General features: G+C 50.5%; 6 protein-coding genes across 6 annotated transcripts; 1 reads left to right on the forward strand and 5 right to left on the reverse strand.

Moving 5' to 3' along the window:
* Positions 1-42: 42 nt before the first annotated feature.
* FIBRA_06388 (uncharacterized protein) lies at positions 43-3,742 on the reverse strand (the record flags this gene model as incomplete). The annotated part of the gene is made up of 4 exons (XM_012328114.1): positions 43-2,614; positions 2,668-2,963; positions 3,024-3,502; positions 3,553-3,742. The coding sequence occupies 4 exons, from the start codon at positions 3,740-3,742 to the stop codon at positions 43-45; spliced, it is 3,537 nt and encodes a 1,178-aa protein (XP_012183504.1).
* Positions 3,743-4,498: 756 nt separating this feature from the next.
* Positions 4,499-6,562, forward strand: FIBRA_06389 (uncharacterized protein; the record flags this gene model as incomplete). The annotated part of the gene is made up of 6 exons (XM_012328115.1): positions 4,499-4,963; positions 5,014-5,473; positions 5,549-5,715; positions 5,781-5,908; positions 5,959-6,077; positions 6,138-6,562. The coding sequence occupies 6 exons, from the start codon at positions 4,499-4,501 to the stop codon at positions 6,560-6,562; spliced, it is 1,764 nt and encodes a 587-aa protein (XP_012183505.1).
* A 482-nt stretch (positions 6,563-7,044) lies between these two features.
* FIBRA_06390 (uncharacterized protein) lies at positions 7,045-9,433 on the reverse strand (the record flags this gene model as incomplete). The annotated part of the gene is made up of 6 exons (XM_012328116.1): positions 7,045-7,552; positions 7,604-7,999; positions 8,055-8,561; positions 9,016-9,076; positions 9,131-9,193; positions 9,250-9,433. 6 exons carry the CDS (start codon positions 9,431-9,433, stop codon positions 7,045-7,047), a joined length of 1,719 nt encoding a protein of 572 aa, XP_012183506.1.
* Positions 9,434-10,467: 1,034 nt separating this feature from the next.
* Positions 10,468-12,933, reverse strand: FIBRA_06391 (uncharacterized protein; the record flags this gene model as incomplete). The annotated part of the gene is made up of 7 exons (XM_012328117.1): positions 10,468-10,620; positions 10,675-10,737; positions 10,794-11,394; positions 12,136-12,197; positions 12,257-12,442; positions 12,493-12,529; positions 12,581-12,933. The coding sequence occupies 7 exons, from the start codon at positions 12,931-12,933 to the stop codon at positions 10,468-10,470; spliced, it is 1,455 nt and encodes a 484-aa protein (XP_012183507.1).
* A 551-nt stretch (positions 12,934-13,484) lies between these two features.
* On the reverse strand, positions 13,485-17,450 carry FIBRA_06392 (uncharacterized protein; the record flags this gene model as incomplete). Its single annotated transcript, XM_012328118.1, has 16 exons — positions 13,485-14,209; positions 14,263-14,369; positions 14,419-14,534; positions 14,588-14,723; positions 14,786-14,837; positions 14,892-14,958; positions 15,009-15,090; positions 15,138-15,433; positions 15,484-15,648; positions 15,715-15,816; positions 15,864-15,964; positions 16,015-16,428; positions 16,481-16,572; positions 16,625-16,990; positions 17,039-17,351; positions 17,405-17,450. The coding sequence occupies 16 exons, from the start codon at positions 17,448-17,450 to the stop codon at positions 13,485-13,487; spliced, it is 3,180 nt and encodes a 1,059-aa protein (XP_012183508.1).
* Positions 17,451-17,909: 459 nt separating this feature from the next.
* Positions 17,910-20,599, reverse strand: FIBRA_06393 (uncharacterized protein; the record flags this gene model as incomplete). Its single annotated transcript, XM_012328119.1, has 19 exons — positions 17,910-18,092; positions 18,168-18,206; positions 18,263-18,340; positions 18,393-18,478; positions 18,534-18,604; positions 18,659-18,712; positions 18,772-18,861; positions 18,920-19,076; positions 19,129-19,259; positions 19,313-19,411; positions 19,473-19,697; positions 19,752-19,809; positions 19,871-19,939; positions 19,999-20,153; positions 20,204-20,226; positions 20,288-20,298; positions 20,358-20,365; positions 20,422-20,483; positions 20,534-20,599. 19 exons carry the CDS (start codon positions 20,597-20,599, stop codon positions 17,910-17,912), a joined length of 1,665 nt encoding a protein of 554 aa, XP_012183509.1.
* Between the last annotated feature and the right edge of the window lie 398 nt (positions 20,600-20,997).

A 20,997-nucleotide genomic window follows, 5' to 3' on the forward strand; every position in this document is an offset into this window, starting at 1 on the left:
CGATAGTGGGGTTAGCAATATATAGGTTGCCTTCTGGCATGCTCAATTATTCGGCTGTCCTTGGTAACGCTTGATAAGCTCTCTCAGCCGGGCTTGACCAAAAGCTAGCTCGCCCTGAGATTTCACCAGATTTGCATCTGGTTTGTCTTCCGAGGCTAATGGCGTTAGTGATACATTGATCTTGTTGTTTCGTTCCTTCAGACGAGGTGTAGGTCGAGCCAAGGAAGCAGTCGAAGACAACATAGGGGTAGCAAGGGAGGAGGAAATGATGGCAGGTACAGAAGAGGATTTAACCATTCTCGCACGTTTGGCGGCGATGTCACCAGCGGGCGGGAGGGCAATATTCGACGATTTGGTCGCTGGCTGTGGTATCTTTGGAACACTCACAGCAGAAGCGGCGGGCTTCATAGGAGGCTTGGGGGACTGGCTGGCCGACTTAGAAATCGTTTTGCCTGACCTGGCGTCTTCGAAAGGCGTAGGCTCTAGACGCTTGCGGGGAGTCGGTTTATTGCTTTTATCTGTCTTGGAGGTTGACTCTGCAGCTGACGCCCATATTGCTGCTACCGAGGTTACCTTACCGCCTTTTCCGCCGCGAGCAGAACGCACATCGTACCGCACACCCGAATCGACAGGATGAGGGGGATATACTGCCAATCGAGTCGATGGCTTTACTCTTCCGAGATCCTTCGGGTCAGCGCCGGACTTGGTTGAGATAGCTATCTGAGATCGATTGACCTGTAGCGTACCAATTGGCACGAATCCAGAGGATCGAGGGTTCGGTAGAGCTGAGACGTCAGGAATGGGACCAGGCCTAGGCGTGTTCTGAGAAAGAGCTGGCTCTTCGATATGCTTGGCTACCTCTTTGACTTCACTTGAGGAAAGGGCAATAGGAGGTGGGTCCGCCATACTAGCAGCCTGGAGTTGGAAGCTCCCAAGCGATGCTTCCACTTGATTCGGCGCATTTATTGGCGCGATATCATCAATACCAGCCTCACCTCCGCGAGGGCTTGCCGAAGGCGGCGTGCCAGATTGCGGCGGAATGTCAGGATCTATGCATCCCAGCCACGCTGCTACCCTTCCCTGAGCAGACTTCTTCAATCGATGTATCTCCTCATCTTTCGTCGTAGCAACTCGCTGTCCACTTCTCTTGCTACTTGCGTTCTCCTTATCGTTAGGGCTGCGCATGCTAACTGTTCCCGCCCCCTTGCTCCTCTTATTATCTCGGCCGCGCCGCCCACCAGTCGAGGTTCTGTCGTCATCTAGCTCCCGTTGTCCCTGATCGGGTGAATGACTCGTCCGCCCCAGTCGTAACGTCTTCGCATCCGCGTCCAAGCCGGGTAAGGTTAGACTTGAAATCGCTGAATCGTTCGCAGGATCGCCGTCCGTTCCTCGAGGAATTGCAATTGGCAGCACAGATCGTACGTCTGGTCGTGCCGGTTTATCCTGCTTCCGCGTCCCTACTTCTGCCAACAGCTTCGCCTCAAGCGCATCCAGCCCACTGAGCCCCACACCCAAACCGGCAGCACGCGGCACCTTGAGAGATGTTATTGCTGCAAGTGTAGGTGTTGGCGGGGTGTCCTTTGGATGTATGTCATCGATGTGGAAGAGCGCATCAATAGCGGGACTAGTCCTATGCGTGCCATCAGGAATGCGAGGTAACGTCTTGTCTTGTACGTCTGCATCTAGACTCAATGCGCGACCGGGAACAGACATGTTTGGGCTCGCGCTATCGGCCTGCGCCGCAACGCGCTCCAATTGTTCAACCTGTGTGACTTGATCAAACGGGTCGCCCGAGAACGAGTGTTGGGGGGAAAGCATCGGACGCGGCGAGGCAATCGAGTCCTGAGAGCGCGCTGGAGAAACTGATACGTCCAACGGTGACAAGCGGTGGCGCTGTGTTCGTGGAGAAGAAGTAGAGCTAAGATTTGCAACTTCCTCTAGAATGTTAACAGGAATGGGCAATGACGATGTATGTGTAGTGGGCGCAAGAGGTGCGAAAGGCTCTGTCGCAGTTGGCATCGAGTAGCGGTGTGCAGGCGGCGAGGCCGACCGATGGCGCGAGGACATACGCAGGTGGAGTGCAATGCGTGATGCACGTTCACCTTTCCCTTCTTCGCGCTCCGCTATATGCTCTGTCCCAGTTGACAGAGGAAGCAAGGGCTGCATAGGAGGAACAGGAGGGAGATGAGACTGCAAGCCATAGAGCGGCTGTGAGGGTATTGGCTCCGCACTTGAAGGTCGTGGAGGGGATACCCATGGTGCAACCAGTGACTGTGACGGTATTACATTGTGGTAATAATGATAAGACATGGGCTGGGTAAAGGGTGCTGGGGGGGTTGTATGATACACTGGATAAATGGGTGGCGGTAGCCACACTTGACCTTGGTCAATGTAGGGAAGAGGTGATACGGGCGGGAAACCTGGAGCTGCTGGACTGAGTGATCTACTCATGATTTGTGCAGGAGCGGGTGATACCGGAGGGGAATACGCCATCGCGGTTGTTAGACCATACGTAGGAGCGATATGTGGATTGGGAAGCGCCAGATACGGATCGACGTCGGGTACAGCTATCGGATGTAGCACTGCTACTGGAAGGCGCAAAACGATATCTTTGCTAGATGGGTTTAGCATGACACATAACTTCAAAAACACTACAAGACAACCAACCTGCCGATGCCCATCGTCAACTTCACAAGGATTGTACACCTGACCTCAAAAAGTGGATCGACCGTCCTATCATCTTCCTCGTTTCCAGAACGAGTTCCACCTTTGACACCTCTAGCATTATGAGGCAGGTCGAAGACAAGATTGGCAACACCCTCTGCGCCGGGACTGATGACGTATTCAGGGCCACGAAACGACACCGATGTCAGCGTATCAGAAATTTGGAGAATTTGCTTCTGGGCGATAGGCTGATTGGGTAAAAACAGTTCCCTGATCAGAGACACCGAAAGACCCGTATTCTGGATATCCGAGATCATTTATTCAGTTGGAATAGACGCATGGCATGTTATCTCACAAACCTTTTTAGCAGAGTGATTCTTGACTTGTAGTTCGATGCAGCCAGGCTGTCCAGCAACCATGAAACCGCCGACAACTCTACCCTGGATCCATATCTTCCCGTTCTCACCCACGACGACAGCTTCCTGATCCACCCTCGAAAAGTCTTCTTCAAAGCTCTCGACCACATCGACTCCCCTTTTGTTGAATACTAACTTATTTTCGCCCTTCCATGCGACTGCTGCAGTCGCACGCACCTCATATCTCACTTGCGCCAGGCCGGATCCGAAATCAATGGCCGATGGAGATGATTCTGGTAGAGGAAGTTTGAAGAAGAAAGTAGAGATCCCGCGCCGTGCTGGGTAGTAATGAGCAGGAAACGAAGGGTCGCCAGGGTTTGGATAAGCCTGAACTGCATTGGAGGGCGGAAGTCCCGGCCCTTGGAAGAGACGTCTACTATGCAAGAACATCGATGTTGCCGAATGATCGCGCGACGTAAGTTCTGACAGACGATGGGACCAGGAACAAAACAATACTGCAAAATAAACATACCTTCTACTGCGACCAGCTCGACCATTATCACGCCGATACCAAGACCTTTGTCGGCTTTGCATTCCATTTCCATCTTGCCCGTGACACTGCGCCCTGCGAGAAACATAGAATCCGAGAGTGTAAGGGATACTTTGACCTTTGCATGGTGAGGAGAAGCATTCATGGGCTCCAGCGTGGCCGGAGCGACCATGATAGCTACCTAAGTTCAGTCAATGAAACAACGGTTCGTGGCGCCACAACTGAAGCCAAGATGAGGATCACCGAGTTTTCCCGGTTACAGCTGACGACAGAGACCTTTTGTTAAGCCATATGCTACAGAGACAGAACATGAAGAGCAAACAAAGTACGTTGGAGAGGCGCAGATACACGGAACAGGCAATGGGATTACAACATAAAGTAATTATTCTGATTATGCAGCTTTGTATATTGCTGCTAAGCTAGTGGTAAATAGTCTTTTTACTTAAGTGGCTCCTATGTAGACCGATCTGATCATCATCGTAGATAACTCTGTCCATGGACCAAGTGCGCTCCGCCACCCCCCGAACCCGACTTCTGAGACTCCGAGTCTCGCGCTTGACACCTGCACAGTTCACTGCGACGACCGCGGACCTCATTTTGTATTTCACTGCTGTGTGCTATTTTGTCCTTGACTTGCTTATTGAGCGGCACAGCTAGTTCTCTTTTGTTACTGTCGGCAAGGCGCGCTGCTATATTCCACTTGCTTCGCGCAAGCTTTGAACAGGGTGTCAGACAATCTCATACGCTGCTGCCGAGCAAGGCTTGTACGCCATACGCAGCGCAGCTGGAGGCATATACTGCCTGCTCGAAATCCGTAAGTGTCTTGGCAGTGTAACTTTGACCTTTTCTGACATTTGAGCTCTTGTCATATAAGCACTCTTATCCGCAACTACCCTATCTCTTCTCTCAGGCCAGCACACACCACACAATGCCGGCTAAATACTCACATGTAAAGAAACGCGCCTCCGCGCAACAAAGGAAGTCAAATAGTACTAATCACACTAGTCACTCGCATCTACACTTCCGTCATCCGCCTAACGACCACCGCAATCCGAATCCTCACCTTGATCGTCAGATAGGCAAGACTGTCACAGAGGCGATGACTGCAGTGTCTCAGCTAGAGCGCGCGATTGCTCGGATTCTGCTAAAACGGTTCGAGCAAGATATAGCGCGGTTATATTCCACACATCTATATTTTATCGCCCTGTATCAACTCCCCACGTTCATCATGCGATGCACAGTCATAGGTGGACCGGGATGGGTAGCGTACAATGCAGACTGCGATGAAATAAAGGATTTCTTCCGGTCGGTCATAAGTATGGATCTGCGACAAGCAGGCGAGCGAGTCGCGACGAAGAGCGTGTTGTGGTCCTACACTGCCCTTAGGCACTTTGTACGTCCTAGATCATATCTGTCACTGTTACCCAATCTCAATTTTCCAAGGCGATATCCCACAATGTGCCTATATGCAAGAAACGTGGGCTCCACTCTGTCCGGCTCTTGCCACATTACCAGGCTTTGCAAGCCCACCTCGATTCCCTGGAATCCATGCCGCCACCGACGTTCACCAAGCCACCTCACTTGGGACCGATGACCGAAGGTTTCACAATGATTGAAGAAGCGTGTAGAGCTAATCCTTGTGGCGCAAGTTCAGAAGAGCTCGCAGATCGTCTCACCCAGCTGGGCGCTGGCTATGACCGCATCTGCGAAACCATCTGGCGTGTTGCATGCGAATTTGACGTGCGCGGATATGGAGGTGCTCTTCGCGAGAAGCTCACAACTAAATGGTGCGATTGTGGCTGTTCGACTGATCACTTGAGCGAGGTATGCGAAAAGACCGTGCGCGAAGAGGAGGATTCGAGTGGCATCCGTCCTGGGAAGGAGCGAGAATGGGATGGACGCGGTTCGTTCTTCCTTTTCATTCAATCACGTCCATGATATATAGGATCGCCCCGCTCACAATCATCCTAATGTGCAGGCAGTGGTGTACTTGGCTGGGGAACCGAAGACGAAGAAGACCTCTGGGAGGTAGACTTCGACGTGAATCCGGAACCAGGAGACAATGACGAAAAAGCAGAATCCAGCATGAATGTCAATGAGCTCACAGAGCTTCGTTACCTCAAAGCTGAGCGCGAGAAAGAACTGGTCAATGGATTCCCATGTTCTTATCTGACTCATGCTCATTGGTATGTCTACTCTTCAAACTGCAGGGCAATGCTGCCTTCAAAAAAGGCGACTTCGAGCAAGCGGTCAAGCTGTACGAAGCGGCGCATCAAGTAGAACCCGAAATGTCCCACTACCAGCTGAATCTTGCAGCGGCTCATCTCAAACTACATAAGTATGTTATCACTGCTTCATCCATCAATATGTATTGATGCACAATCATAGCTACGCTGCAGCTGAGCTTGCGTGCGATCTAGCTCTAGGTCAACATCGAAGCGTTAAAGGCTATTGGCGAAGAGCGCAAGCTAGAAAGGCCCAAGGGCGCATGGAGGGCGCGATACAAGGTGAGATTCGATATATACTATGTGTGCCCTTCAACTACTAAACGAACGTCACATTCCCAGATTTACGGTCTGTTCTGAAGATTCAGCCCACAAATGCGGAAGCATTAACAGACCTCTCTTTCCTTCTCAATACAACGACCGAGTACAATGTTGCGTCACGCTCACAGCCCTCGGCATCTTCGTCCTCTTCTGCGCAAGCCAACCTGCGAGCGAAGCGGAGATTACCCAAAACGCTGCCTTTTCCACGGACGGACTACGATAATTACAGATTAAAGATCTCGCCTTTGCCTCTAACCATCGATATTCCGGTGGACCTTCCCTACTTCTCTCACCTGGGTGACTCTGGAGGCAAGGAAAAATCAGGAAAACCGGTAAAACCGGAAAATTCAGACAAACCGACATCTCCGTCCTCCCTGAAGACGCGCCCGGAAACGTTTACGTATCCCAGTTGGGAACGCTACGTTGTGCGGAAACTCTCTTCCTGATTTCTGTGAGGAAGCATTCATCTCCTGCGTTTATGATGTTCGTGGCTTGCCCCAGCGAAAAGTGTATTCTACTCTATCTTGTTGTGCTTGTGTCACTCTTGTTACGCCTCGTAAATTATCTCTTCCTATATTCTTCTCCAGGGGAGTCTGGTCAGCACCGTCACGATGTTTTATCTGTCGCATGTATTGTTACCCGAACACAGTTATGTACGCGAGCATGTCCTTCGCGGACTACGATAGCTACTGAGGCTAGTCTGGATCTGGAGAGCAATATGCGATATTACTTGTGATCCGATACACATATGAGTCTGGGATGTTACTAGTAGTGCAAATGCACATGAACAGCAATGAAGCTGATGTTGTAGAGTAGAATTAGATGCAGTAATGCAATGTATCCTGTACGGAATGTGTTCCGAATAAAATAACGCTGCGATGCGGCGCCAACGAAAACGTAGTCCTGCATGCCTCATCTTCAAACAGGTTCAATCAAAATCAGTATCAGCATCGGCCCCATCTGGACACTCGACGCTGACGATTCGAGCATCAATCCTCGAATCGTCATCCCCAAACTGCACGCGACCCATCTTCGGCTTCCTCTTGGGCTTCTGCGAGTTCAAAGAGCTTGACCCACGAATGCCGCGTCTCTCATCGTCATCGTCATCACCACCACCATATTCTTCTTCCTCCTCCTCGTCATCGTCATCGCCCAAATGATCGCCAGGTAGAGCCTCTGGATTGCTACTTTTGCGCTGCAGGACAAGCGCAGTCAGCTGCCGTCCATACAGACATCCTGTATCCACGCCCATGCTCCACCGCTTGATGTCCAAACCTCGGGTCGCTGCATGACCGTACACGACGGTGGCAGGCTCACACGGCAAAGAGAGCACATCGCTGTCCGCGTCCTCGGATTCACTCCAGGTGTCGAAGCCCCCGCATCTCTTGATCTGGTTGTTCCACAGCTTGCTCCACGGCTTTCCCTTGTCGTTGCGTCTGCGTACGAGCATGAATAAGATGATCCTACGGTAATAGAGGCGTACGTACCGTGTCACCTTTCCCGACTTGCGGACACCGCGCATATTTAGGAGGGCCCAGGGATCTCGATTATCTGCGATATCTGTAAGGATCGCTATCTCTTGAGCCGTACGCAACTTCTCCGATGTCCTATTCCGAATCGGCAAGCTCTCAGGACGAACTGTAAGCGCTCTCTGAGAAGCAGGGGGGTGATAAGCAGAGATCTCGTCGTAATCCCTCGTACGTCCGTCAGTCGATTCCGAAATCAGGTGAGGGGGATGTGCGAGCGGCTGGCGCTTATCCATGAGCGGGCGTTTCGGGTCCGAGGGGAGGAGACCAGCGTGGACTACGAAAAAATGGTCTGATGGTACATGCAATACTAGAGGCATAGAGTATAGGCACTCTCTCTGTGCTTGAGACATGTCTCTGGATCATTGACGCTAGTTAGCGCCATAACACCACATACAGTATGCGTACACACTTAGCTATCCAGTAGTGGTCTGCAAAAATGATAAAATCTTTGTTCGCATGGCCCTTTCCTGACCGCGGAACACGGCGCCACCATTCTGAGCGCCACGTGCCCGCCGCACGCTTGCGTGCAATGTCTGCCCATTCTTCGGGGTCACTCGAGCCCTTCGGATCGTGTTTCTGCGCATATTCCCATTCCGACTCAATCAGGTCCAAGAACGCGCGCCCTGTGTGCACCGGAGGACCCGGTCGGGTATCCGATGATGGCGGTGGTACAGATGAAGACAACAGCTGCAGCTCCAATGGCTCAAACCAGTCGCGCCAAGCGCGCCATTGAGTGACCATCTGGTCATGATTACCGCGCACGGCGTGGACACGGCCAGGTGCAGAACCACACTCATGTCTAGTGATGAAATCCAGGACAGCAAGGGAGCCGGAATGAGAAGATTTGGCCATTATGTCCCCGGCAAACATAAGGGTGTCTGTATTGGAGTTCCATGAGGCTGCAGCGAGGAGGTCGCTGTATGAGCGACAATGTGAGCAAATGACTATACACGCAAAAGAGAAGAAGGGAAAGGACGCCGATGGTAGGAGGGCTCGGAGAACCACTAGTCGTATGTCCCGGAACTAGAGAGATTCGCAATGCTTGGCAAGCGTCGCAGCCCATTTACCGGCTGAAACAGAAGGCTGACATGCGAGATCAGCATGCAGAACCCCGTTCTGATGTGAAGGATGGGAATCAGGACCCAGGAAGGCGTGCTTGCGCATTGCAGCGTGAATGCGGGATCTGCGGCAATAAAGATGGCTGCGGAGACCATAGAAGACAGGATGATCCGGAGATCTTACGGAGTCCGTTCACAATAGAAGAAAGACAGCGCCGACTAGTATGGGTAGGCTGAGCTGTGTACCGCGCTTCCAGACAGCTGGGCGCAAATGCACGACAAGTGGGACAGAGTTGGGATACAGGCACTCACTGAAGGGAGCCGTTCATGCCGTGCACATCACCAATGACAAGGAGTCGCCTACTAGGGTCGTCTGTCCAGAATGTCATTGCTGAAAAGGCAGCCTGCACACGATCAAAATACTCACCTAAACCCGCGTCGCGCGCTGACAAGGTACGAAAATGGATGACTTTGTTGAAGTCTGGAAATTCTGCATTCTCGATATGAGCAGCTACAGCTATGAATGAGAGAGCTGATATTCCGCACCATAACTAGGCTTCAAGTCTTTGTGAGCTGCAAAATCAGGCCAGTGGAAGCGAGGCAGGAAGCTGAAGTCAGTGGCGAGACCGAGCAGGAACGCAGAGGTTAAAAGCAATACAAGGACCGCGTATGAGGGTGGGGAAATTGAGAGCAAGGGTGTGGGAGCCTTGCGACGCCTGCTGGGCGACATGGTGAACGTCGTGGGATGAGAAAGAGTTGAGGGGCATGGTCCGCGACATTTATGCAGGGAATTCGAAACCCTCGGTTACGTGTTTGCCTAAGGAGACGCAGTTTGTCAGATAAGATAAGATGGATGAGCGGCGCCACCAGCTCTGGCAGTTGCTCCGATTCCGGCATCGCGGAGATAATCCGAGCATATGCAAACGACCAACCTGATCATCATTTGGCAAGCTCAACAGCCAAAGCTACGAAAGACGCGGGCTTGCCATCGTCGGATATCCGACCTGTGTCATGGCTAGATATCTTTCGGAGACAACCACAAGACGCGCTCCAAATGTGTCGGAGGTGTCTACGTAAGTACGTGCGGCTTTCAAGGCTACTAGTCGGAATCATGGTAAGGCCGCATGGGTGATTAGCGGAGCGTATCCGACGAACTGATTTCAGATTTTGCAGCAAATGAGATACTCGGTAGATTCAAAAGTGGGAGTTTCAAGCGAGGCTACCGTCTCTGGCCGTTCTCAGACATGCTGCACTCTAGCGGTGCAGCACATATAATGTTGTGGCCGCCCTCAATATTATGTTGTTCCCAATGTCCTAAGTAGCAGAAATTGGTGCGCCGCCGTACGTACTTACCAAAGCAGTCTAATGTATTCGATTACGATCTATCGAGATTAGCCCACGTTCGCCTTAAACTTGAACAAGAGCCAATTAGTAGCCAGTGATACTAGTATAAACCAATCGGAATGTCATGGCGAGCAACGCCTGATTACCAGACAGAAAGGAGGATTGGAAGCGAGGTGGTCAGTTGAGCACGGAACTTGAGGGTATATCTTGAGCACAGTTCTTCCATTCAGATGTCACAATCAAGTCACAATTGAAGTCAATTCAGCGCCCTGGTGCGTATCGAATGGAATATGTGGCTGAAGCGATTGGGCCGACCGCCGAGTCAGAGCCACCGTACAATATGCATAATGATAACAAGTTGGCGATATTAAATAAAGGAGAGGATAGCTAGTCGCAAGATAAAATACATATTTCGAAGCTTTAAACAAGGTGACGCGTCTGGGAAGACTGCTGCTCCTTTGCCTTCTGATCCTGCATATTCTTCCATTCTTCAAACATCTTGTATTGATCTTCTTTCAACGCTTGTATCTCACGCAGATGCTGCTCGCGCTGAGCTCGATTCTCCGCAAGCTTCTAATATAAGACGTTCAATCGGCCACTTAACGTTATCAGCAGAACGGGACGTACGGTTTTGAGACTCTGCACCGTGGAAAGGACGGAATCAAGAGTTACCTCAGAGAGCTCGGATATCTGAAGTAGATAGAATATGAGCGCTTTGTACAGTATCTATCCCAGAGAAAATTCACCGTGTCTGTAGCTTGTTTACCGAGCTCCTGCATGCGCCTTCGCTCTTCGTCCCAACGATCAACTGCCGGAGTCGAGAACGCAGGCGAAGGTTGTGCCGCCTCCTGCTGATCCGCCTCCTGCCGTTGGTGTCGAGGTGAGCCCCATGAATTGAAACCCTTGTCCGAACTCCAGGACCAGCCCCATGAGCGATGGTCGACAGCGGAAGGAGAAAGATCAGCGGATTGTCGCGGCACGGGGGAGTCTGCGGCACTAGCTGAAGAACATGTCTCCTGTTGAATTTGGTTGCGCCGGCAATGTCGCGCCTTCCACTCGTGTGCTTCCCGCGATTTGAAGAAGAAACTAGCAGAGGCGGCGCCAACGAAGAACCATACGAAACGGGAAGGGCGGTGGTGGCGGAAGTGACGCCAGCCGTGGTGCGCGTGGAAGTGTCCCCAAGGATGCATGTGAGGATATCGGGATGGATGTGCGGAGGACGAGAATGCGTGGTGTACACCAGGTAGGTCGTTCCGTGGATAGGAGAGTTGTGCTGATGAGTGGTAGACGTCAGAATTCGGGTTTAAATAAGGGCCAGGATATTGTTGGACACTGTCAGATTTTGACCTGCCGAACATGGTCGTCAGTAGGGACATATGTGCGGCGACAGAGGAGACAGATTGGCCGACAGAGTGCGTCAGCCTTGGGGCTTTCAGATACAGTCTGGAGTTGGACGCGTACCATCGGCAACTCGGACGCGACGCGTCGTCTCGGCATCTTGACACGAGTCGCGTGACCGAGGCGCTTTCGTCGTCTTTTTACCGTCATAAGGACGAGACACATCGTCGCTTCGCTCCGACGGTGTGGGTGTTCGGAGAGATAATGAGAATGGTAGTAATTACTAGATCACAGCATCATAGTCGTAAGAAACATTGTATCCTTGCACCTCAAACAACGCGTGGAGTAAACTAGGTAGAGAAGACCAAATAGACGCATACAAAAGACCAAAAATGGTCAATATACGAGCAACATCATTGCTTAGGACGTCTTGTCTATGGAAGGGCCCTCCGGGACTCCTCTATCAAACATTCCAGTCGGATACTTGCAGCACATTCGCATGTCTATGTCACTACTCCGCTACGCATGACAGCTACGACATGGTCATTCCAGTCTCTTCAAGCTAAGGGAGGATAGATGTAAAATGTTCATCTGTTGGTACTTGAACGATGCTGACTGTTTCTCAGGGGTGAACATGAGTAATAATCAGTAGCTTCAGACGGAATCGTCTGCTCAGCAAATAAGTGCAGGGACAGCACAGCAGACGGCTATGGGCTCACGGTCGCTAGATTGGCGCAGATTTTCACGCACCGCGAATTCGGGTATGTCAGTATCAGATGTTTTCCATCCCGCGAGGCGACAACTTCATCGAACTATCAGTTCCCGCGTCAGTCAACATGCTCCGTTTGCAGATACAACCCCGTGGTCTCACCGTGGTTCCTTTGGGCAGCGAGATTGTCTGATTATGCTTGGTGACCACTCGCTCCCGCACGACTGCCCTCCCTTCCCTCTTTTCGGTGACTTTCACCGTTTGCCAGCTCACGAGCAGCCACTTCGATCGAAAGCTGACGTGCATGTCTTCTTTTTTGACATTCTGCATGTAGAATGTCGCGATCATCTGCAAGCACCAGTCCACGGCCGTCTCGTTGATCCTATCATATATCGTACCTGTTGGCCATCTGGGGACTCCTTAAAGTGTACACCACTTCTTTCATGTCAACTCCTCGCGTTATATCTGGTCAAAATGATGACCCACCTTGTGACACGCTTTTTGGATCGATGCGGTGTTCCCTTCGTTGTAGGCTGTTGTGAAGGCCCGCGCAGTTTGGCCTTGGGTGGTGAAGCAGCGATCTCTTGCGCTTTTTTCTGTCTCACCTCATCCCACAGAGGGTCTAGCGAGACCGCCTGCGGTGTAACTTGTATATCTCCGCCAAATCCCGGGGTGAGCGGGGTGGGCGGCTCTGGTGCCATCGGCCGCTTGAGATCTGCGGGCAGAATCAGAGGCGCGACTGCAGGTGCCACTCGGGGTGCAAATGCCTTCTCGAAAAGCTTATCAAAGGCATCGAATGAATGGCGGGGTTTGCTGCTCCTCTTTGCTGAGTGAGGCATGATAGGATGGATGGATAGAGCGATGGAGGCTGCGCGCAGGAGGTATCAACGCTCCGAGCCTGGAGCTTTAAAGATGTGAGCGTACCGCATGCTCGAGCTCGTGTAGGCTGCGCTTCGCAAGACAGACACGTCGGATCAGACTTTCTGTTTCCTTCGTCGGATTGAATGCATGATACCTTGCCAAGTAGCCGTTTTGGTACCTCCTGTTGCCACAAAATATGCGATAGGGAATAATGAGAATGCTCCTTGGATCTGTTCTAGTGTTGGAGGTACCTTCAAGATTTCTCAGATCACGCAGAGGTGCTCTATAGAGCCTAAACCAGCTGCATGTTTGCCTTGCTGCTGCCACGAGGCTGCAAGAATCACCGGGTAGGATGAATACCAGCGCTGGCATTACAGTGAATCAGCAGTACTGTACATAATCCACAACGTAATTACAGAACCAGAGGGAGGCTTAGCTGTCAAGGATGGTGGTATGGGGTTGGAACAGTGTGTGCAATCGACACAGGTCTGTACCATATGTACGGGGAATCCGTGCCTCAGACTCAAAATCAAGGGTCGCCGGTGGGTATTCGAAACTTCTTATTTGGATAACCTACTGCTGTTCGCCCCATACCAAGATGCCGCTTATTCCCTCGTGTGCTTGTTGACGTCGAGGCTGTTTGGTCTTCTGACCGGCTACTTGCAGACGACAAGCATGCTGATGGGGTGATCTTTGTCCGTACATCACTTGTAGTGGCGGCTGACCGCGGACCAGACTGCTGGCTTTCGGACAGAGTGCTTGTAGACGACAGGCTCGATGACGAGGGGGGCCCTAACTTTAGACGTTGGTTATTTCGTGCTAAATTGTACAACAGCGAGGTGTCCGCCTTGCGGCCTTGCGACTGGATATCTGCCGCTGACCAACTCGACGACGGGGGTGATCCTAGATTTTCTCCGCTTATCAAGCGCGAGGACGGCCTAGCAGGGAAAAACAAATGAGGAAACGCATGCATTTCCATGGCATCTCCGGGAAAGTCGAGAGTGGACTCTAGCCCCTTTGATGTCGTTGAGCTAGCATTGATTACTGGTGATTTGGCATCATCCACGCGTGTGCTCGTAGCACTCATAGCTCGCGTCGTTGACGAAGCGCCGTCAACGCGGATCCGTGTTGGTGAGTATGACCCATCTCTTGGTCGACTGCAAGCGGCACTGACAGCACGACCCCGCGATGAGGACAACGGTTGTGCCCGTGGATTAGGCATCCCATCCGAAGCGAGCTTGAATCCTGGCAAGACTGCCGTATTGTCAGGCCTATTGTAGCCTGCAGTGAAGAGCTGACCGGCTCACCTTGAGGAACATCTGGCACGTGGGCGGTAGGAAGCTCTTGCCAGTCATGTGTACCTCTGCTGGTTATATGGCTATAGTTCTCAAGGCTAGGTGGATGTTCTCGGTTGCTGCAGAAGTATCATGGCGGCAGTTTGACGTACATGAGATCTGACTTACTATTCGGTGACCATTCGGGTAACCTCGGCCTCCTCAGGAGCTTTGCGGCTCAACAGTTGCGCTAGGAACGCACGGTCGGAGTGCATTATATCAGGAGGGTGGTTATTGAATGCGACCTAGCACCATAATTGAACAAAATTGGCTCTACATCATAGTGGACAACGCATACCGGGTTGTTTGAAATCACAGGCCAGACAAATTCTGACAATTCGGAACCTAAAGTCTTGCCGGAAACCATACGGGTGTTGGTATGTGAGAGGTACAGAAGACCTTGCGCACGAGTGCATGCGACGTATAAAAGTCGTCTGACAGAGGCGAGTGAGAATCCCGTATCTGCGAAGGATCGATATAAGAGCTGAGAACGTACCGCTCCTCGTATATATCTTCTGCACGATGTGAAGGAAAGATGCCCTTTTCGACTGGATTGTCAAGTATTTTTAATGACGGCCTTACAGTTTGACGAGGTGACGTACCGCCAGGGATCATTACAACCGGCCATTCCAGTCCCTTCGCCGCATGGCACGTAGAGATAGTTACTTTCTAAAGGTGAATGCGTTAATGAGTATCAAAACACATGGATGTGTACTTACCCCTCTGCGTCGTTCGTCTGCCTCCGTTTCAGTGTCTGTGGAAAGAAGAGAAGCTTGAAGAAACCGACGCAACGGTGTAGTCCTGTCAACGGTGTCAGATGTAGCAGATTGACAACTACATTCGATGACCTTGTAGCTGTGAGGCCAGGTGTGCTGGCTTTCTCTTTTCCCCGTCCACCAATTTCTCGAAAAGAGTCTACATTGATATAGTCATCGTTGAAGTCATCAACCTCGATAGGTCCCGCATCTCCAAGCGTGCCAATCTGTGCCTCAAGGTCTTCCTGGGACTCTGTCTCTCTAGCAAAGTTAACGAGCTCCTGAATGTTATCCCACCGATTCTCCCAGTCTTGCTGCGTTTTTCCTAAGTGAGCTTTATAGTCGATTAATTCCAGTAAATTGCGAATAAGTATGACAGGCGACGTTCCCTGATTAAGAAAAATTAGTATCCGATTCAATCTTCATGTTCAATGTATACCTGCAATGCTAACTGAGTCAAACGATCAATATGTGGCACAAATGACGCAAGCTTTCGCTTTACTGAGGGACGAATGTCGGGAAGAGTGCCGTTATATATGCGATTTGCCACCTCGAGTGGGGATATTCGCATGGTCTCCGCAGCCGATAGTAAGTGCGAGACGGTCTGATGGGATCATAATTTGTGCTCAGAAGAATAATTACAAACAACATAGTGGCTTGAATGAGGTACCTTGTCGCCAATCCCTCTGCTAGGGACATTAATGGCCCTAGTAAATGCGGGAGCAAACTGAGGATTGTCGATGAGCTGCAGGTAAGCTAGAATATCTTTGACCTAGAAAGTATCAGCAACACTACGGTATTGTCCAAAAACATTCCAACCTCTTGTCGTTCAAAAAATCTCTGTCCACCTAGTACACGATTTGGAATACCTGCCCTTTGAAGTGAACTCTCGATAAGTCGTGAGTGAGCGGTAAAACGCACTGTAAAGCCGTCAACAAGGTGGCACCTAATCAGAAGATGTTATGCTCACAGAGTACGACGAAGTCACTCCAAGCAAGCATTCCCCCAGTGAAAGCGATCAAACGCTTGATCTCGGCAGCAATGGATGCTGCCTCGATTTGTTCAGTAGGAAATTTACGAAGGACAGGAGCAGCCCAATTTGATTGCGTAGTTCGTAATGTTTTTTGAATCCGAGTCCTGTCTGGTGCACTCTCATCAGGCGATGCTGCCACTATGTTTTCGAAGAGAGGCCCACCCTGGGAAATTATTGCTAGGCTCAAAGCTAGAATAGACCCTGTAGAGCGATAGTTCTGCTCTAGGAAGATTTGCTGAGTTCTTGGAAAGTCTTGACAAGCTGAGTCTTCTGTACGATAATTCGTCCATAAAATCTCACCTATTTGCATCTTAGTGAGGTTCTCGACTTCTGCAGATCGCCAGCCATAAACTGTAGGATAGAATGAGACGTCGCGAGCGTATCGCTCAAACCAAAGGCCTACTTGACTGATCTGGGTCGCCTACAATCGTCACACATTTATTTGCTCTAGCAACATGCCGCATAAATTGATACTGCATAGTGTTCGTATCCTGGCTTGAGACGAACGGGTCCATCAGATTATTCGCCCACAGTACAAGTTACTCACAATTCATCGACTAATATATGTTTGCACCATGACCCTATCCAGCGATTCTCAGCAAAGAGCTTGACCCCAAAAATAAGCAAATCGTCGAAGTCTAGACTATTGCTCTTCCTGAGAGCCATTTCGTATTCTTGGTATATGTTCGCGACAAGTTGGTCCAGGCTTACAGCATGCTGGCTCTTCAGTGAATCTCCGGAATCAGCACGCCGGCTACGACTTGGACTACACTCAGCCAGGAGATCATCGGCAGCCTTTCCCTTGGCCTTTGCTTTGGAGATGGCTGACAACACAGACTCGTCTTTCAAAATAAGATTTTGTGAAATGAGGCTTTTTTGATGAGGTTCTAATAGCTTTTTGATAATTTTCTTGCTATATTACGTCGTCAGTAACAGCGTAGCCCTTCAGAAGATTTCTTACCTCTCATCTGCGCCACATACAGAGAAGTTGCTTTCTATTCCTGCATATCCTGCATACCTCCTCAAAAATGTCGCACAAATGGCATGGAAAGTACCCATCTTCAACGAGCTCGTCCTTTGTTTTCCGACTAACAAATCGAGTCGCTCGCGCATCTCGCTCGCGGCCTTGTTCGTGAATGTAACAGCGCATATATTCTCCGGAGAAATTCCATGGTGCTGTATTAGATGCGCTATACGGCATGTAAGCACTCTTGTCTTTCCGCTTCCTGGTCCCGCCAGAATCTGGAGGGGAATATCTGGTGCATGCTGGACGGCTAAAATATTCCACAGTCGAACGTTGACTTGCAGAGCAAGTGTGTCGACTGACCTCGGATTTGAGCTTCGTTCAGATTTTTTAAGTAATCTTCAGACATAAAGTCGAACTGGCACTTGACGTGCCCACAGTGGTAAGTTGTGTGTTCAGAGCTGAAACGCGCTCTGACAGGCTTGAGCCTGAGCGACGCCATTGATGATTGCGTGCCACCGACGCGTCCGCGCAAATGCCACGTGATCGACTTTGCGCGCCACGCGGCTCCAAATCTACTAAGGAGTCCCAGCGAGACTGAGCGAGTCGTGACCGTCGCTATGTAGCTGAGCCGCTGATACCAGCTGCAGATGGTCAGACTTATTGAGCACCCGTTCCAGACAGATGGTTTAACACTCATACGCATAATAAACCACCCGCGCCTGTGCCACTGTGCGCGTCCAAGACGGTAGTGATAATGGTTGCCGAGAGATTGTAAGTACAAAATACAGATGGTCATAGAGATATCACAGTACTACCAGAGCTGACGCATATCAAGTTACAAGGCTATTCATAAAATTCATTAATATCATGCCTTCATCATCACCTCCTGCTTCTCAGAGCTGTCTGCATCCGACGTTATGTAGCCGTACTGATCGAGACCAATCCGCTGCTCTATCGCTAGATGACGTTCATTGTCTGCCGTCGCAAGGCCTTGCGACCCGAATACGTTATCCATCTCTTCCAAGGTTAGGCCTTTTGTCTCAGGAACCTGTTAGCAAATCGGGATCAGTTGAACGATATCCCAAGGTTATATATGGATTCGGGGGCTATGCATGATACTCACAAAGAACAGGATGAATAGAGCACCCAGGAACGAGAAAGACTACGATTCGAATGAGGTTCATCATGTTGAGATTCAGATGAGATGAGATAGCCTACCCCGAAGAACACAAAGGTCCCGAACGTGATATTCTCCATCATAGTAGGCGTTACTTGGCCCACGATGAAGTTATTCATCTAAACAGATGTGAGCTTCTTTTGTTTCTTTAGTCGTAAGGAGCTTGCTCACCCAATTCGAGGACGCAGCAATAGAAATACCCTTTCCGCGCACTGATAATGGCCAGATCTCCGCAACGACGATCCAAGAACATGGGCCTTGTTTCCGAATTAGTACGCGCCCTAATTCCTCTTCACGAGGAGATCTACTCACCCCAACTATAGCCGAAAGCTGCTGCAAACACCCAAACGAGTGCACAAGCCGCCCAACCGGCAGCCTTGTGTCTACAATTGATGCAAATTAGCACGCTATTCGAAGACGAGCTTGGATGTACGCACTGCAGCCATGTGTGTTGAAATAGTCCGGTCAGGACGGCGATAATTAGATGACAGCTATCAGCAATTTAAATCCTTCAGTTGATAGCCCTGTGGATACAACGACATGTACTCACGCGGCCATGATAAGAGCACCTGATACCAATACAGGTTTTCGGCCTATCCTGTCGACCCAAATGACCGCAGGAATAGTCGCAGCCCACATGCTAGGAAAACGCGGAAACGGGCTCAGGCAAGACAAAGAGGATCTGTCAAAGTACGCACACAATACCAACAACGCCAGTCGCCAAGAGAGAGTTTGAGTTTCCAACAAGGCCGAGAGATACGAAAATAGATGGAGCGTAGTATAGAACTGCGTTGACACCGGTCCATTGTTGGAAGAACATCGTCAATGTGCCGATAGCAACTCGCCGTCGTAATGCTGTCGATTGGTAAGTAAGAATGGCATCACATTTCAACACGAAGAAACTGACTCTTCGACCGAGCCAAGCTCCAGTACTCGAACAATCCGAGTTTCACGTTCGACATAAATGATCCATCTTGGAATTGAGGGAACTTAATCTCCGCAGTTTCTTTCTCGAAAAGGTACTGTGCTTTAATCTCCCTACAAGAAATTTAGATCAATAACTATATCACCACTGGTGCTGGGAAACGTACAGGAACTCGATCTGAATGATCTCCGAGTTTGGAGGCAAACTTCGAGCCCGGCTGAGCACCATCAAAGCTTCTTCATCGCGGCCCTTGTTCACCAGCCATCTTGTTGGTGTCGATGGTGAGCGCTAATTGCCAACTGTATAATCATCCAATGCCAGCTCACCTGGGGGAGAAGGGCATAAACAGGATTCCGACTCCCAGAGTTATAGCCGGGACAAGCTGAAGTGCGATGGGAAGACGCCAAGCTACAGGTGACTGGGTAGAGCCGGTACCCCCAATATAATTTGTTCCGTAGTCGATCCAGAAGGATATCATGATGCCAAATGTGATGGCCAACTGCTGGAGCGCGACGAGACTTCCGCGTACTTCCGGAGGTGCCAACTCGGCACTATGAAGGCAGGTCAATAACTGGCCGGAATACTGACATACTTAGACAGCTTACTTATAGAGTGGCACCACCATACTCAGTGAGCCAACACCCCATCCAGTGATGAATCGACCTAGCAGATGACGCATACGATGTCGATTTCGTACTCTAGGTGTTCTCATTGGAGTGCCTACCTGCATAGATGGATCCAGGATGGAACGCAGTGTCCTGAACAATTACGCCGATACAGAACACAATGACCGCTGATTTGATTACATATGTAAGCCGACTCGTCAAACTTTATGCTGCTGATCTTACTCACCCATAACGATACAGTACTTTCTCGACAAATAATCTGCTAAAGGACCCGTACAGAGGACACCAAGCCATGCTCCAAGCTCTAGGACTGAGACAAGCCAGCCCTTGAGGTCGGAATTGTTTACCGACGAAGCCATTGTCTTGTCGAAGTTCGACATGCTGTTGCACGTTCGTTAGGCCCATATTTGCGGAGGACTTCAGTGACGTACGTGAGGACACTAGAGAATACGCCCTAATCGATTATAGCTGTCAGAGAATGGAGAACGCTAATTTGGTGGACATAAAGCGCTTACTTGGTTGTATCCTGGACACGATGGAATTCACGGTGAGCTATCGTCCCAGTTCAATTAGCGATCCACCAACCATATAGTCTATGAAGGTGAAGTCAGACTATGGGCCAGCTAATTTACATATCTTCAACACTTACAAACCACCCAAAGAGGCGAATACAGCAATGGCGAATACTTTGCGGTTGTGTACGAGTCCCGCCTTCAAACATCTTGAGTACGTATTCGCCATTGAAATAAATAAACTCATACCCAGCCGGACTTGCCCTGTAATGTCCTCCTCCGACTCGTTGCTTGCACAACACCTCCGCCAGCCATAATGGATCGGTAATACAAACGTTACGGGTTGCGTACCAGAGGGCCTGGGGTACGACGAGCAGCCGCTATCACGGGCTACTTATGTGAATTTCCCCGAGCGCGTATTGTTCGTGTCCCTAAATTCGAGCCCACTTTCGGCTCACATCCACCTGATCACGATCCCGGCGAACAGGCACGGACGGACTGATCAAGCAGGATCATTCATCAAAGCCCACCACGCCTCGAAAGGTTTGGCAAGCGCAGGTCGTCTGATTTTTCTGCCGGCCGTCGATCTTTGGCCAATGGGTTCAACAGGAACTAGCAGCTGAGCAGGAACTCCACTTCTCCGCGTTCATTTACGTTACGCGGACCGGTCCCCTCCGCAGGATTTATATCTCAGATTCAGATACCAGCGTCCT

This window comes from Fibroporia radiculosa (genome assembly GCF_000313525.1).
Source record: "Fibroporia radiculosa TFFH 294 genomic supercontigs, scaffold6826, whole genome shotgun sequence".
Taxonomy (NCBI): Eukaryota; Fungi; Basidiomycota; class Agaricomycetes; order Polyporales; family Fibroporiaceae; genus Fibroporia; species Fibroporia radiculosa.